Genomic DNA, 18,334 nt, shown 5'->3' with positions numbered 1-18,334 from the left:
ATAATAATAATGATTGTGTTTAAGTGCTTACTATGTGCCAAACACTGTACTAAGCACTGAGGTTGATACGAGATAATCGGGTAGGACCCAGCTCCTGTCCTACATGGGGCTCACAGCCCAAGTAGGAGGGAGAACAGGTATTTAATCCCCATTTTACAGACGAGGAAACCAAGGTACGGAGAAGTTAAGTGATTTGCCCAAGGTCACATAGCAGGTGATAGCAGAGCTGGGATTAGTACCCAAATCCTCTGACTCCCTCTAACCTTGAGAAAGGAATTTTAGGCATTTGTTATCATCAGTAATATAGCAAAAGTAATTTTGCTTTATGATTGTTCTCGTTTTATTTTTATGGGTCTCTGCTGTATGACCATACAAGTGAACTCTGCTAGGAAAAACTATTACTTAGAATTAAAATTCAGTTATAGTTAGTGAGGTATTTAATTCTTCCTCAGAACACATAATTCTATATTAAAAATTCTAATTTGTTATAGGAGCCTTTCTGAGACAGAGTTTTGATTCAATTCTAGTTTTTACTTTACAAATCAGTATAACCATTTTTAAGGCAAGTAAGTAATCTATCAGTTGTATTTATTGAGTGCTTACTATGTGCAGAACAGTATACCAAGTACTTGGGAGAGTATACTATAACAAAGTTGATAGACAAGTTCGCTGCCCACAACGAGCTTACAGTCTAGATGGGGAGACAGACATGATATAAATGAATAAATTACAGGCATGTACGTAAGTTCTGTGGGGTTGAGGGAGGGGTGAATAAAGGAAACGAAACCAAGTGCAAGGGTGATAAAGAAGGGAGTGAGAGATGAGGAAATGAGGTTGGGGAAGTTGGGGAAGACCTCTTGGAGGAGTTGTGCCTTCAAAGTAAGTCTTTGAAGTTGGGGAGAGTGATCGCCTGTCGGGTATGAGGAGGGAGGGCGTTCCAGGCCAGAGGCAGGATGTGGGCGAGTGGTCGGCGGCAAGATAGATGAGATTGAGGTTCAGCAAGTAGGTTGGCATTAGAGAAAGGAAAGCCCTATTTTGAGGTACGAGCTTTATCAGGCTGGCCCTTCCTGTAATAAGTGGAGGAACCCATCGCCACCAGTAGTGGGGATGGGCGCTGACCCCCCATGTTCTCTGGCAGAACGGTATGGGGAAAGAAGCCCCCCATCTGCTCGTCTTATTCGGGACCACACACCCCTTCCCCACGCTCACCAGATTCTTACCTCAGGAGGGTGAGAAGGGGCTTCCTGGGTGATTCTCACCAGAGGAGGGAGGGGCCCCTCTCCTCCTCTCAGTCCTGGCATGTCATCAGAAGCGTTCTAAAACTGGCAATGGGAGCCCGCAGCTGCCCCTCTCACTTACTCCATGCCAGGGAAGGAAGGTAGAGGGACATACGTATGCCATTAGCATTGTTTTTAGAACTCTTCTGGTGGACTGGAGCCCCACTGCCCAAGGCCGAGGGAATCCGTGGTTAGATAGTGACAAAACCTATCGTAGCATAGATTACTGGGGTCGTGGCTCTGGGTTTAGCAGTAGCAAAGAGCTATTTACGTTTCAAATCACAATTTAACTAAGTAAATATCAAAGTTGCCTAAAAGTGGTTTTCAGCGCTGCTCAAACTTACTAGTTGCTTTGCCAGGTAACTGACGCTTTTACCCTCTCATCAACATCAGCTTTTTCTCTTAATAGGGTCGAGTGGTGTATTCAGCAGGTACCTGTGTCATGATGGCATTTATCTTTGGCGATGGCACCATTCTTTAAGTGCTTAAAAACTTTTAATACCAGCAATACTACTAATAGTGATAATTGTAGTATGCGCTAAGGGCTTCATTCATTCGGTTGCATTTATTGAGCGCTTACTGTGTTCAGAGCACTGTACTAAGTGGTTGGGCGAGTACAGTATAACAATAGACAAATTCCCTGCCCACAATGAGCTTACAGTCTAGAGGACAAGCTTACACCAAGCACTGCATTAATCGCTGGGTGAGATACAAGATAATCAGGTCAGGCGCAGCCAAGGAACCTCAAGTATGTGGGTCTCAGTCTGGCCCTGAGATTGATCGTGCTTTCATGACAAAGAGTCATACCTGGAGGCTCTAACTTGGGTCAGGATATCTAGCATGTCCAGGAACTAGAACACTCGACAGTGTGGCCCAGTGGGAAGAGCATGGGCCTGGAGTGTCAGAAGGACCTGGGTTTTAATCCCGGCTCTGCCAGTTGCTCGCTGTGTGATCTTGAGCAAGTCATTTCACTTCTCTGTGCCTCAACTGTAAACTGGGGACTCAGTACCTGTGCTCCCTCCTACTTGGACTGTGAGCCCCAAGCGGGACAAGGACTAATCGACTCGTGCCCACCCCAGCACCCAGAACAGTGCTTGACACAGAGTAAGCGCTTAACAAATACTTAGATTGCTTGGGCAAGTACAATCGCAGCATGACAGCCCCATACTGACCACTTGATTGGGCAGTGCCAGTCAAATGATCGCCTTGTGACAGCTCTGTGCCACCCACATGATCAAGGCATGCAGAACACGGGACCACCACGTGATGGCCACCCACATGACCGTGGCATGCTGAACACGTGACCATCATGTGATGGCCCCGTGCCGCCCACGTGGTCGTAGCATGATAGTCCTGTGCAGCCCACATGACCGCAGCATGTTGAGCAGGTGACCACCATGGGGTAGTTCCATTCCGCCCATGTGAACAGGCCATGCCGCCCACGCAACAGCCAGCTGATATACCCCTTTCCCCCCCATATACGTGTGTATGTGTGTTCATTTTGTCATCTCTACCCCTGAGTGCGCCTCTATTTGTCATCCCCATTACAGTCTGCGCCTCTTGCCTCTTCCTCAAAAATTCCTAATTGCAGTCTAAAAACATACTCTCAACTTTTCACCCATTAATTGAATCAAACCTCTTTGAACGTCTGTTTAGCCTGAAACCAATTGCTTTAATAACAAATTCCCTCCCCTTCTTTTCAGCCCGGGGTTTATTGATTAAGTATCAAAATAGCCTCGCTCCCCCTCCCCCCGCCTTTAGTCCCGTCTCCTTGTTTTGTGGGCAACCAGATGATTGCCCCTCGATGTTGCGCACCCCCCCCCGGCCCTGTTCTCCGAGTGGCCGTCTCGGCTCCGGGACCGTGAGCCGAGGGAGGGGACGGAGCCCACGGAGGAAGAGGTTTGGGCTGAGTCGGCCCAGAGCCACGAGCCAAGGGGTAGGTCTACTGCGCCCCCCCCCCCTTGTCTCCCCTCAACCTAGTGGCGGGGGCGGGAGGGGGTCTAGGACTGCGCCAGAAGGAAGGCTGTACTTATTATTTAGACCATATGGCCTATTTAGTATGCCAATCGACTGTTTTTATTGAGCACTTACTGTGTGCAGAGCACTGTACTAAGCACTTGGGAGAGTAAGATATAACGATATAACAGACTCCCTGTCCACAACGAGTTTACAATTTAGAGGGTGAGGAAGCCATTAATATAAACAAATAAATTACGGATATGTACGTAAGTGCTGTGGGACTGGGAGGGCGGATGAATAGAAGGAGCAAGTCAGGGTGATGCAGAAGGGAATAGGAGAACATGTATATGTATTTAAAAGCATTACTTGTTTTGTACAAGTTCTGTTTACTTTCTGTTTTATGTTTTCTGAGTTACATCCTTGCTCTGCCACTTGTCTGCTGTGTGACCTTGGGCAAGTCACTTAACTTCCCTGGGCCTCAGTTACCTCATCTGTCATATGGAGATTAAGACTGTGAAACCCCACAGGGGACAGGGACTGTGTCCAACCCGATTTGCTTGTATCCACCCCAGCACTTAGTACACTGTCTGACACATAGTAAGCGCGCAACAGATATTACAATTATTATTATTATTGTTATGTCTCCATGACTTTGTGAGATTTTTTTTGTGAACAGATTCAACATAATGTGGATTTTGTTTGGCAGCCCAAAACTTCACACTAGTCTAAATTTTACTGTGCAAGCCCAAGAAAAAAAAGCCGAAAATGATTAGGTTGAGGCAGGTCTTAGTGTCTTAAAGTCAGCAGCAGCAGTCGCCACCGCCTCCCTGATGCTGCATGTCCTGGACAGTGGCTTTGGGAGCCTTACTGCTGTAGTCTGGGCCAGGAGGACTTCTGTCACCACTTCCAGGTTTATCCTGAAGATTTTCCAGTGGAAACTCTTTTGGGTGGCGGGACAGAACTCCTAAAGAGGGAAGCAGCATGGCCTAGTAGAGAGAGCATGGGCCTGAGAGTCAGAGGATCTGGCTTTTAATCCACTGCCTTTTTAAAAAAAAAATTTAATTTTTTATGGTATTTTTTAGCACTTATTATGTGTCAAACACTGTTCTAAGTGCTGGGGTAGGTAAAAATTAATTAGGTTGGACACAGTCCCTGTTCTGCGTGGGTTCGCAGCCTAAGTAGGAAGGAGCTGTCTGCTCTGTGACCTTGGGCAAGCCACTTAATTTCTCTGAGCCTCAATTACCCCATCTGTACAATGGGGAGTAAATTCTACTCCTTCCTACTTAAACCGCGAGCCCCATGTGGGACAAGGACTGGGTCCAACCTGATTTTGTTGTATCTACCCCAGTGCTTAGTTAGGTGCCTGGCACATCTTAAGCTCTTAACAAGTACCATTAAAAAAAAAATCTCTGCCTAAGCAGTAAATCATGTCTCATTTCTTTAAATACCTTCTAATGGTCTATTGGTGGTGCAACGGATTGTACCTCTTAGTCATTTGGTATTTATTGAGTGCTTACTGTGTGCACTTACTAAGTGCTTGGGAGAGTATGATACAACAGAGTTGGTGGACACATTCCCTGCCCACAAAGAGATTACAGTCTAGAGGGGGAAACAGGCATTAAAATAAATTACAGATATGTACCTAAGTGCTGTGGGGCTGAGGGTTGGATGGATATCAATTCCAGTTTAAAGTAAAGGAGGCCCATTTTCATAGTAAAAATATCGTGTTGGTTTTATCAGTACAATACTATACTTTTACATTTAAAAGGATAACAAAATGACACCTTCTGGCATTTATCTTTTAGTCGAATAGATGGCTATTCTGGAAATTAGATTGAAATAATTTGGTCAACATGTTTTTCTTTTGGGTGAAATATAGATATCTGTACTCTTTATTATTGGCATTGAATTACTGTTATCTTGTAGTAATATGTGCTAGGCAGCATGGGGCAATCTAATTCTTAAATCCTGGAGAAATAGTCTCTCATCAAGCCGCAGAAGATGTGCAGCTAAAATTCACATAATAGTTGTTGTATCTATTTTGCAATTATAGGTGGCAATACAGATTTCATTTTTGTAGGCGTTTTTCTTTTGTAGATTTAGTAAGCATTTTCTTTTCCTTTCAGGCAAATGTACTAAAAGAAAACCCAGCACGGGAATGGCTTGCCTCACCTTGACAGAGATGGAGGGAACTGCCACATCTACCGCTCATCAGAATGGCGATGTCCCCGGGAACGATAATGCTGTGAAGCAAATAGAGCCGTTTCTTCAGGTCTATCTTTACCACTTCCTGGGAAAGGCTGAGGGAGATTACTTACAGTTTCCAGCCGGGGAGCATATTGCTGAAGAGATTTGTGTGGCTGCTAGTAAAGCTTGTGGTAAGTCCAGGGGCGGTCAATCTACTTCTGATCTAGTGAGTGCTATTTTAACTCCAAGAACGGTAAAAAAAGTATGCAGTCCTATATTCTGATGATCAGAGCAGAAATAAGCATGCAAGTGTGGGGGTACTTGGCATTTCAGTTTTGATTTTTCCACAGGAGGTCATCATTAGATAATTATCAGCAGTTGCCGCTACACAAGTTAATCAGGATGTCAATATTTGGAAATCGGCCAAATGTGTGTGTATGTATATAGATATACGTATAAAGATATTTGCACGTATAGATGAATTTTTAAAAAACGGTATTTTAAAATGGTCGGCTAAAGGGGTGTCGGCGGGTGGTGGAGATCACAGCAGCGATCGTGGCAACTGCCTGCTGAGTTTTGGGGCTACAGCACAACGTTTGCACTATGCTGAGGTCACTTTGGCTGAAAATGGGTCCTGCATGTTAAAAAAAAACATATCTTTGCATGTACTTTGCAATTTATTGCATCTTTTTTTAATGGTATTTGTTAAGCGCTTGCTATGTGCCAAGCACTGTACTAAGTTCTGGGGTAGATACAAGCTAGTTTGGACACAGTCAGTGCCTACTGTGTGCAGAACACAGTACTAAGCAGTTGGGAAGTAAACAAAAGTATTAAATACCCAATCCTTTCCCTTGAGGGCTCTGCAATCTAACAGGGGAGACAGTGGACAAAAATTGGCGAATATTCAGTAATCCCCAAAGTGGGAGGCTAGATACAAAAGAGGGAGGTGAATGAACAAATAAATAAATTAATAATAATCAATTGTATTGCAAGTCACTTCATTTCTCTGTGCCTCAGTTCCCGCATCTGTAAAATGGGGATTAAAACTGTGAGCCCCACATGGGACAACTTGATTACCATGTAGCTTCTCCAGTGCGTAGAACAGAGCTTGACCCATAGTAAGCATTCAATAATTCCCATCATTCTTCTTCTTCTTCTTCTTCTTCTGCTTCTTCTTCTTATTGAGCATCTCCCGAGTGCAAAGCACTCTTTTAAGCATTTTGGAATGTCCTCATTTACCAGCTTTACTATATCTAGTGAAAGCGGCAGTACCAGCTAGAGAAAGAGTGGCCCTTCTGGCCACTGCTATCTTGGCTTCCATGGCTGTGATTATCTCTGGGAAAGTGCTGGTAGTTCAGGGCATCTGCATTCCCTAGCGTAGATATGGTGCAGTGAATGTGCTGCCCTTCGAATGGCATCGGTCGACTGCATTAGTGAGTACTAAGTGCTTGGGTGAGCTAGACCATAAGCTCCTCGTGGACAGGGATCGTGTCTACTTGCTGTTGTATCGTACTCTCCCAACCACGTAGCACGGGTGCTCTGCACACAGGAAGCACTCAACAAATCTCGTGGATTGATTACAAATGGTAAAAGACACAGTCCTGTCCTCAAAGAGCTTATAGTCTACTGGGGGAAACACAGAGAAGGGGAATAATAGAGTCTATAAGATACGTACGGTCTGTGACGGTTGTGGGAACTGCTTAGGTGGTATGGGAAGGCCGATGTGGCAGTTGGGAGATATAAGGTGGGGTAATTAGAGATTAATCAAGGAAGGCCTCATGCAGGTGAGGTGATCTCAGACGCATTCTGAAAATGGGGAGAGCTGTGAAAGGGAAGGGTGGTCCAGACAGCAGGGAGTCTACGAGCAAGAGGCCTGTGGCAAGAGAGACAAGAAGAGGCACAGTGCTTAGGTTAGCTTGAGAGGAATAAAGCATGCAAGCTGGGGGATAGTGGGAGAGGAGAGTGGATGAGTAGCGAGAGAGAGCCAATCGAGTGTCTTAAAGCCAACGGCCCGGCATTCTGCTTGATGCGGAGAGGGATGGAAAGACATTGGAGGTTTTGGAGGATCAGGGAGACATAGGCAGGAGGAGCCGAGTGAAGTAATAATAATAATTGTGGTATTTGTTAAGCGCTTACTATGTGCCAGGCACTGTACTAAGCACTGAGGTGGATAAAAGTAAATCAGGTTGGACACGGTCCCTGTCCTGCGTGGGGCTCACAGTCCCAATCCCCATTTTACAGATGAGGTAACTGAGGCACAGAGAAGTTAAGTGACTTGTCCCAGGTCACGCAGCAAACAAGCAGTGGATCCAGAAATAGGTCCCATGACCTTCTGACTCCCAGTCCCGTACTCTATCCACTACACCATAAAGTGTTGACTGTAGAGTGGAAAGGCTGGAGGGAAATCAGTGAGATCAGCTAGGAGGCTGGCATTTGTTGTACACTTAGCATGGCTGTAATGACTAGGCATCCATTAAAACAGAAGGGCCCTTCAATTAAGGATTTGTATTTATTAAAAGCTCAGCCTGCAGCAGTTTATACTAAAGTTGGAGGTTACAATGTAATACCCTCAATAAGGTTACAACCAAAAGCAGGGAGAGACAATAGGTACAAAAACAATTAAACTGCAAGGCGTGATTCAAGGACATGACTTCTGGGTGCAGAGTTGAATTCAGTGTTTCCTCCTCTTAACCTTACTGTCATGTTAGCAGGAGCTTAGTGTTCCCATATTCAGCATCTTTGGCCCAAAAGGCATTCACAGAGCCAGCTGAGCTATTTATCTGGAATGTAGCCTGCAAGTATCTTATTTTGCCTTAAGGCTTCTCTAGTGCGGAATTAATAGCCTATTCCTTCCTGCTTTTCACCCAGATAATTCAGTTAGTTTGGAAACATTTCCTTCCTAAAGAGAAGCAAGTCCTGAGAGAGGCCCCATTAGCCAAGCATGGGAAAGGGTAGTGTTTCTTTCCTATTTTCATGAGCGTATCAAAGAAGTGATGAGAAAATTACAGAATTGGCCATAGATGGAATTGGCCCAAGCAAATTTCCAGTCTCACCTTTTGAAATAAAGACTGTTTTGGAATCGTTGTTGGTTGAGGACCCTCTTTCTAACAAAGCTATAAAATTAACATCCCTTCCTATCACTCCATCCGAGCATCATCCAGGCACTCTTTTTGAATTTGTATGCTCCCTAGGATTGAGAGTTTTCTGGCTTCTGGTTTAACTGAGTTTCAGAAGGGCTGAGGAAGGACCGGGAAGCTCTTCAATCTCAAGTTAGAGCAACAAAAGGGCCTACTTGTTGTCAAGTGTTCAACTTGTTTCTTTGTCATAAAAAGTTCTTAACAGGGAACTAGAGCCAACAGAGACTTTGCCGAGCGAGTATAACCAGCTCCTGAAAAATCAGCTCACGAGCAGGATTTTGGGGGACACAACCACGGACGTGCAGATAACCTTCCCAAATTCCAGTTCTGCGGCAACATTTTCAGGGTGACAATGCAACTCGAATTAGCGTAATATTTGTTATCTTTCTAGGTTCCATACCAATGCTAGGTTTTTGAGTCTAGTAGTGACAAGTGTAGCCCATCGATTCCAAGTAGGAAAAGTCTAAAGGATGAGAAAAGGTGCTTGGTTTCAACCAGGATATAGTTTTCACATGAAGAGTCCACTTTATCTCAAGTGAAATCCACTTTAGTTATTTTATTATTTACTTGCTTTCTGCCTTGTGGCAGTTTGACTAGCCAGAGAATGCATTTTAGACTTGTTGCTGCTACTGTTGGCTTGCTTTCAGCTTGAGGAAAAGAGGCTCAGGTCAATTAATTGATGGAGAGGTGAACGGTGATATGGGTTGGGAGAGCTGCTTTCCAAAAATCTAGTTTTAGGGTAGGTAGGGGAATATATTTTTGGAAAAATGATTGCATGTAGAACATGTCCAATGTCAAGTTAATTGGACTACTTTGTTCTAATTAGTCTTGATGCTAAATGAATGTTGACCTCTGTGGATCATCGGAAATATTGATTACCAATTGGGATCTGTTCCTCTTAAGGAGAAGGCCCTGCAGCTGCTACTGAAGAGACATAAACTATTTTTCCCCACCATCAAAAAAAGCAGCCTCAACTTGATAAGTAATAAGTAACTTGAGAAGCAGCATGGCTCAGTGGAAAGAGCACGGGCTTTGGAGTCAGGGCTCATGAGTTCGAATCCCAGCTCTGCCACTTGTCGGCTGTGTGACTGTGGGCAAGTCACTTCACTTCTCTGCACCTCAGTTCCCTCATCTGTAAAATGGGGATTAAGACTGTGAGCCCCACGTGGGACAACCTGATTCCCCTATGTCTACCCCAGCGCTTAGAACAGTGCTCGGCACATAGTAAGCGCTTAACAAATACCAACATTATTATTATTATTAATGTAGTCTCCCAGTGGATTTTTCAATTTATTAAACTCTTATTGCTTTTAAAAATTGCTCAAAGGAACTCAGTTTTAAGAAGCGACAAATACAGAAGACCATGGGTCTGATGGGTGGGGTTTTCGTGGAAACTGTTTTGTGGGTCTCCTTTAAGTCTACCAAACTCTTTAAGCGATAGCATGCTCAATTTGCTTACTTGATAGCCGTGAAAGTGTATCCTATGAAATGAATGCAGGAAATGACAAGGCTCAATGCCCATGAGCTCCAACCACCATATCCCTTCACATTTTATTTATAACTTTTACTGGGATATAAATGATAGGAAAAGACTTTAGAAGGTAAATTGTCTGTTGTTGTTTTTTTTAATGGTGTTTGTTAAGCGCTTACTATGTGCCAGGCATTGTACTAAGCACCGGGATAGATACAAGCTAATCAGATTGATCACAGTCCATGTCTGACATGGGGCTCACAGTCTTAATCCCCATTTTACAGACGAGGTAGCTGAGGCACAGAGAAGTGAAGCGACTTGGCCAAGGTGACATAGCAGAAAGGGTGGCCGAGCCAGGATTAGAGCTCAGGTCCTTCTGACTCCCAGGCCTGAGCTCTATCCACTAGGCCACACTGCTTCTCTCAGTTCAAAAAAAAATGAACAAGAGACACAGACTTTATAGCAACATATTAGGCACATTCTAGAGAGAAATGACTTATTCGGGGGGGAGGGGGGTAGTGGGGAGCCACAGGCTGCTTGTGTTCATGCAATGTGACTTGTATGGCCGTTTGTAAAAAAAGCACAAAAGAACCATTTCTCAATGGCAATCTTTAGCAACCTTGTTTTCAAGTCAGCTAACCCAGTATGTCTTGTCAAAATGATGTGCCTTGCGAATGTTGGGGTGAGTTTTTGAAGAGAGAGCAGCAGCTCTGTGAGATGACTTCTTTGGGTGAGCTGTGCTGCCTGATTGTCTTAGTAATCGACAGGGATGGCTTAGAGCTGCAGTCGACACTGTGCTTCCCTCACACCCACCAGTAGCCTTTAATAGAGAAGCAGCGTGGCTCAGTGGAAAGAGCCCGGGCTTTGGAGTCTAAGGTCATGGGTTCAAATCCCGGCTCTGCCACTTGTCAGCTGTGTGACTGTGGGCAAGTCACTTAACTTCTCTGTGCCTCAGTTACCTCATCTGTAAAATGGGGATTAAGACTGTGAGCCTCATGTGGGACAACCTGATTCCCCTGTGTCTACCCCAGTGCTCAGAACAGTGCTCTGCACATAGTAAGCGCTTAACAAATGCCAATATTATTAATTCAGGGACCTGCCCTATGGCTTTTCTCCTTTTCTTCCTCTTCTCCTCCCTCACTGTATCGAACTGCTTGTTTGATTTTTATTCCTATCAAAAGTTCAAGTTGTGACTTTCAGTTAAAAAGGGGCGTGTATTATATGTTTATAGATTGCCTTCCTATACTAGTGAAGTCTAGATAAAGAAGCAGTGTGGCTCAGTGGAAAGAGCCCGGGCTTGGGAGGCAGAGGTCATAGGTTCAAATCCCAGATCCGCCACTTGTCAGCTGTGTGACTGTGGGCAAGTCACTTACCTTCTCTGGGCCTCAGTTACCTCATCTGTAAAATGGGGATTAAGACTGTGAGCCCCATGTGGGACAATCTGATGACCCTGTATCTACCCCAGCGCTTAGAACAGTGCTCGGCACATAGTAAGCGCTTAACAAATACCAACATTATTATTATTATTATTATTATTAGATTACATTTGAATGTGAATCAATCAGTGGTACTTACTGAGCTCTTACTGTGTGCAGAGCTCTGTATTAGGCACTTAGGGAGAATAGACAGGATCCCTGCACTCAAGGAGGTTACAGATGAAAGGGAGTGTTAAATAACTGGAAATAAGCAGGGTTTTTAATGCTAGAATGTGGTAAAAATTATTTCTGAAATCTTATTGGGTTTGGGGTTGTTTGCCCCCCAGGCAGTGTAAGTGGATCTCAAAAGCAGTGTTTGTGTGGTCTGCGTTCAGTCTTCCCTTCATGTAACCCTCATCGCCCATTAATTTAGGTTTTCAGCACTTTGTAATCGTAATAAAAGTACCGATAGTTACTGTACATCCCAGTTGAACTCTTGATTTGAAGTAAGCTCAGTCCTAAGCACTGGGGTGATTGCATCAAATTCAGACCCCATCCCACAAGGCATTCACAATCTGAGCGGAGGACAGGCACATATAGGATAATATGAGTATAATCTAATCAGAAAGAAGAACAGGCTATAATTCAACAGTTCAAAACAACAACTCTGAAACACATAAAAGGTAAGTAGAAAGGGAGCAGTTCTTGTCACCTCACTGCTTCAGACGAAGTCCTTGGTGAGAAAACACTACAACCTTCCACCAACTCCAAAGCTGTGGATCTAGGCTTCCCTTTTCCTTCCACTTCTGAGAGAAGATGAAGTGTAATTCTCGGTAGTTTTGGAGGGAAGATGGGGCAACCCTGTTCACTGAATCTTAGGAAGATTGTTTCCAATATGCTGTACAAATGTGAATTTTCCCCTGAGTCAATGAAAGCACACTGACTCCTTTCAAATAAAAAATGATAAATATCATGTTTCACTTAACCTGAAGGGTTATCTCCATTTTTTGTCATTGCCTTTGTCCTCTCTCAGTTTATTCTCACTGAGCTAATTTATTCAGTTTGTGATTCACTCTGCTCCCCAGATTTTTTTTTCTCTGAAACATTCACAGAACCAGGCTTTTCCTTCCCCATTTTATTCAGTTTGCTTTTCCTCCACAGCAGTACAGCCCTGAATTTGTCTCTGTTGAACTTCATTCTGCTTGCTTATATTATACTCTCCCAAACGCTTGAATAGAGCACCGGCCTGGGAGTCAGAAGGACCTGAGTTCTAATCCTGGCCCCGCCACTTGTCTGCTTTGTCACCTTGGGCAAGTCATTTCACTTCTCCGTGCTTCAGTTACCTCATCTGTAAAATGGGGATTAAGATTGTGAGCCCCAGTGTAGGACATGGACTGTGTCCAACCTTGAATCTACTCCAGAGCTTAGAACAGTGCCTGGCACATGGTAAATTCTTAACAAGTACCAAAAAAAAAAAGTGCTCTGCACACAGTAAGCACTGTTTCTGATATCTCCAATTTGTCAATATCACTTAAACTCAAAATTCTATATTCCATGATACTGGAAAGTCAGGGGAAGCTTGGAATCAGTCCTTCACTCAATCGATCCACCGTATTTATTAAGTGCTTACTCTTTGCATAGCACAGCGCTAAGTGCTTGGGAGAATACACTAGAGTAAGTAGACACGATCCCTGGCCACAAAGAGCTAATAAATTACAGGGGAAATGTCAGAGTATAAGAATACGTACATAAGTGCTGTGGGGCTGAGAGTGGGGTGAATATCCGCTGCTTAAGTGGTTCAGGTAAAAAGTGCATCGGTGACACAGAAAGGAGGGCGAATAGGGGAAAGAAGGGCTTTAGCGATAGGCTTCTTGGAAGAGATGTGATTTTAGTAAGGCTTTGAAGGTGGTCTGTCGGATATGAAGGAGGAGGGAGTTCCAGGCCACTGGGAGGATGTGGGCAAAGGGTCAGCGACGAGATAGACGGGATCGAGGTACAGAGGGAGAGCTGATGGAGTGACTTAAAACCGCCGGTAAGGAGTTTCTTTACTTTCAGGCTCAAGCTTAGTGGTTCTCCAGTGTGGCGTAGTACAGAAAATCAGGTAGGAGAGAAGCATAAGCTACAAAAGGCTTTACCTAATGTGGGGAAAAAACCCAAAAAGAATTACCCTGTGCAGTGCCTTTCTGTACAGTGAACTGTCAACCCCAGTTCCTCTGTGACAGTTACTAGCAGAAGCAAAGGCAGCCCAAGGCTAAGAGAAGATAAATGGAAGGAGAGGATAGTAAATGACAGACTGTAAAATATTTGGTAATAGCAATGAGACAGACACCAAATACAAACCTGAATGCAGAATAAAGAAAAATGACTAGGCAGGGAGCAACCCAAGGAGAGAGAAAGGAGAGATAAGAGGGAGAAAAATGGGAGTATCACCCAGTCACCCACACTGGGACAAGGATAGATGGACTATCGGAAAGGCAAACAGAAGGAGAAAATCAACAGCACATGAAGGTAGAAGCAGCAGATGGAAGAAGAGAACAAAAATATCATCATCTGTATAATCCCGGGGAAGACTAGATAATTCTGCTACTTACATATATGTTTAATCCATGTTTGTATGAATACGGAGCAGAAGCTCACTAAAAGTAAGTTCCTTAGCCATAGATTTTTTTTTTTGGCAATTGCACTCCGTGTGCTGGGGAGGTTTATTCCCCGTTAATTTTTTTTTTTTTAGAGAGAGAGTTTGCTCTAGGTATAAAGAGAGTACTGTTTTTATTCAGTTTCAGGATATCACCGCAGTGGAAAATGTTGAAGTCTGACCCGTTAGAACAGGAAAACAGTCTAGGTGTTCACATCAGTGAAGTCTCTCTTTGTGAACATATTTTTCTCCCCCGGAAGAATTATGAAAGTTAACTCTGGGTACTCGCCTGGTGAAGAGAACTTGGACCAGATGATCACAAGTATTTTCTTGTGTTCTATGCCAGACTATTACAAGTCTCCTCCTATGCCTGAGCAGAGCAATAGACAACTGCTTTGCTGTCACTGACATTTTTATAACCTAAATTTCATGGGCAGAGATATTGGATTAATTGAACATCGATTTTCCCCAACTCCGAATTAGATCAAGTGAGAATAATTATGTGCAAACTGTGGCCTTGCTGTGAATGCTTAGTACAGTGCTCTGCACACAGTAAGTGCTCAATAAATACCATTGATTGAACTGTGGAGTAGTCCTCACTTCTCAGAAAGCTTTCTATAATCTTCCAGGCTATAAATTTTAATGCCCACTCCACCTATATTTTTTCATTACATTTTTTTCTTTAAACTATTCAACCATAGAAGGTCAATGTAAAATTTTTTTTACTTTTAATTATTTATTTGTCTTAAGTAACCTAAATTATGCACCAGAGTAGCTAAATTTTAATCAAAGAGGAGGTTAAAGTATATGATAGTGTTGAAGCAAGGAAAGGGAGTCAGAAATCCTGACTTTTAGTCCTTACTCCTGTATCAATTCTTGTGTGATTTTTAGGAAATAACTTAACTCTTTTTATGCTTGTGCCTGTAAAATAGTGACAGCAATACCTAGTCATTAGGTCATGTATGTAAGCTACTAATGTTCCACTTTAATGCCCTCAGAATAGGAAACAGTGTGGCCTAATGGAAAGAGCCTGGGTCTGGGTTCTGATTCCACCTCTGCCACTTGTCTGCTGGTGACTATGGGCAAGTCATATAACTTCTCTGTGCCTCAGTTACCTCACTTGTAAAATGGAAATTAAGACTGTGAGCTCCATGTGGAGCATGGACTATGTCCAATCTGATTAGCTTGTAGTCAGTCGGTTAATCGTATTTATTGAATGTGTACTGTGTGCAGAACACTGTACTAAGCGCTTGGGAGAGTGCAATACAACAATAAACTGTTAGAATCCCAACCCACGATGAGCTCACAGTCTAAAGTGGGAGACAGACATTAGTATAAATAAAACATAAATCGCAGACATGTACATAAATTCTGTGGGGCTGAGAGAGAGGATAAATAAAGCGAGCAAATCAGGGTGACGCAGAAGGGAGTGGAAGAAGAGGAAAAGAGGGCTTAGTAAGGAAAGGCCCCTTGGAGGAGATGTGCCTTTAATAAGGCTTTGAAGGTGGAGAGAGTAATTGCCTGTAGGATATGAGGAGGGAGGGTGTTCCAGGACACGGGCGAGAGGTCAGTAGCGAGATGGATGAGATAGAGGTGTACTGAGAAGGTTAGCATTAGAGGAATAAAGTGTGCAGGCTGGGTCGTAGTAGGAGATGGCAAAGTGAGGTAGGCGGGGGCAAGGTGATCGAGTGCTTTAAACCCAAAGGAGAGGAGTTTCTGTTTGATATGGAGGTGGATGGGTAACCACTGCAGGTTCTTGAGGAGTGGTAAAACTTGGCCTGAACGTTTGTGTAGAAAAATGATCCGGGCAGCAGAGTGAAGTATGGACCGGAGTGGGGAGAAAGAGGAGGGTGGGAAGTCAGCAAGGAGGTTGATACAGTAATCAAGGTGGGATAGAATAAGTGATTGGATTAATGTGATAGCGGTTTGGGCGGAGAGGAAAGGGAGGATTTTAGTGACGTTGTGAAGGTGGAACCAAGAGGATGTAGTGATGGACTGAATACGTGGATTGAATGAAAGAGAGCAGTCAAGGATAATGCCAAGGTTATGAGCTTGTGAGACAGGAAGGATGGTGGTGTCCTCTACAGGCATGGGAAAGTCAGATGGACTTCTGTTTTAGACACGTTAAGCTTGAGGTAACCTTAGGGCGTCCAAGTAGAGATGTCTTGAAGGCAGGAGGAAATGCGAGACTGCAGAGAAGGAGAGAGATCAGGGCTGGAGATGGAGATTTGGGAATCATCCGCGTAGAGATGAATGCCTTGATTATTACTGTTGCATTAGTAACAAGACCCGTATTCCGTGCCCTCAAGAAGCTTACAGTTTAACAGGGGAGACAGAAACATATGCCTATTATTTCAATGAATAGGGTGTGGTCAATGATCGATAGTGTCTTTTCTTCCTTTGATCTTATCTTGAAGCCTCCCCAAGGATATTTGCTCTAACCAAGTTTTCATATGGATTGAATGGAGTTATTAGAAGGAGGAACTTGAAGCTAAATAATAATAATGGTATTCGTTAAGCGCTTATTACGTGCCAAGCACTGTTCTAAATGTTGCATTACCTCTGGGCTGGCCTCCCAATAACTTAAACGACAATTCCCTTTGTGCCTGAAGGCCCGGTTCACCCATCTTCCTTTGATTTCCAAAGGGTTTTGTTATTTTGGGGAAGATGCACCCAATAGAAAACAAGTTTATGATTAAAATGTCAAAAGTAGAAAGGTGTCGGAGGAACAGAGAAAAGATCCAGCACCCAAAATAGCTCACTTAAGGATCGATTTTAAAAATGACAGTAATCAGAGATAGTTTCACCTAATTGCTCATGCTGGGTACATACATTGAATGCAGTTTTCTTTTTCTAATTTTTCCCAGTTAAGAAATTTTAGAATGAGACAAATCTTTTCTTTCTTGCATTAATAACCCATGTACTTGCATTGTCCAAGATCCTCCACCCAGTAAGTATTGAAGTAGAAGCCATGTCTGGCTGTTCTTGAACCTTTTGTGTGTCACCTCAGATGATCTATGTACTTTTTCATTTCTCTTGAAAGAAGATAGTCATTTTTGTGAGCTTTACTTCTCCTTTTTCATCTGATTTGTGAAACCAACTGTCTTCCACCCCAAACCCTCACTCCTTCCTCTTTAGTTGTTTTGTTTTCTGTGGTCTGGCCATCTGAGCAAGAGTAGTTGTAAAATTTCTTTTAAAGTACTTTTAATTCCCTTTTTGCTCTCTTTTCTCTGAATAATGACGCTCTTTCCTCAGTTTGAAAGGAGTATTTTCATCCATAAATAGTAGAGTCATCTTCGTGAAAAAGACTAACAATTGAACCCCACGATTCTTTTCTTCTATCAGAATTTTCGTAGCTTAGTTCCGTTTTTGCTAACACTCAATAAATACCACTGATTATTTGATAGAGTTCTGATAAAGACTCTGACTCACATCTTCATCCTGTTTATAATTCTCCACCCCACTTCCATTCTCTTTTCATGTGTCTGGGAAAGTAGACTTGGAATTCATATCAAAATAGAAGACAGCTACATAGTACCATATCAAGTTTGGCCTTGCCTTTCTGCCAGAGTACCCTTAAAGTCCTAGTGAATGGCTGCTAAGAGTGCTTGTCTGGCGTTCCACGTTCAGACACTGAAATGTCCTTGATAGCTGTTCATGGGTGTAGCTATAAAAGTTCAAGTTGCCAGTCATCACGCTCTCTCACTTATCTTCTTCCTGTTTTAATTGTTTCTTAGAACACAGATGCCGTCTTGCTGATATTCTTTCAGCCCTGTTATAGTTATCCTCAGAGCATCTTATTGTATGTCTTTCATAATTTTTCAGTTGGAAAAAAATAAAGCACATTGAAATATTTGAAATCTGTCTGAACTTTTCCGAAGTTTGCATCTTTTAATTCAAGGTTTGGGGTGTAGAAAACAGCTGATCCTATACAAGCTGTTATAACTATGGCAAAGCAATGGAACCCAGAAGCAAGTTCAGAGCAGGAAATTTGAAAAGTACAAGCCTTTATGCGAAATGATTCAACATTCTCCCATTTCTCATTAATTCAGCTCAGAACTAGTGAAGTCTTCTAACACTTTTTTTTGTTTTCTTTATGTTATGTGATGTCATTATGCTTTTTCCAGATACACGATAGCTAGGAGTAAATTCCCATATTCCTGTTAAAGTTATTTGGCTGTTTTTGAATTTCCATTCCTTTTCTAGTGATCTAACAAGTAGCGTGCTTTTATTTCACTATGAGAAAAGTATTG

General features: G+C 43.1%; 1 protein-coding gene across 11 annotated transcripts in view; it reads left to right on the top strand.

Annotated features, from left to right (window-relative positions):
- Positions 1–18,334, top strand: part of JAK2 (Janus kinase 2) — a 176,188-nt gene that overhangs the window by 59,090 nt on the left and 98,764 nt on the right. For all 11 annotated transcript variants that reach the window (XM_029056389.1, XM_029056386.1, XM_029056385.2 and 8 more), the window contains one exon: positions 5,363–5,614. In XM_029056389.1, the coding sequence (XP_028912222.1) occupies positions 5,395–5,614 (220 nt within the window). In that variant the 5' untranslated portion in view covers positions 5,363–5,394. The remainder of the gene's footprint in view (positions 1–5,362; positions 5,615–18,334) is intronic.

This window comes from Ornithorhynchus anatinus, chromosome X5 (genome assembly GCF_004115215.2).
Source record: "Ornithorhynchus anatinus isolate Pmale09 chromosome X5, mOrnAna1.pri.v4, whole genome shotgun sequence".
Taxonomy (NCBI): Eukaryota; Metazoa; Chordata; class Mammalia; order Monotremata; family Ornithorhynchidae; genus Ornithorhynchus; species Ornithorhynchus anatinus.
Note: the sequence above shows the minus strand (reverse complement) of the source record. Positions and strands in the feature narration are given on the sequence as shown.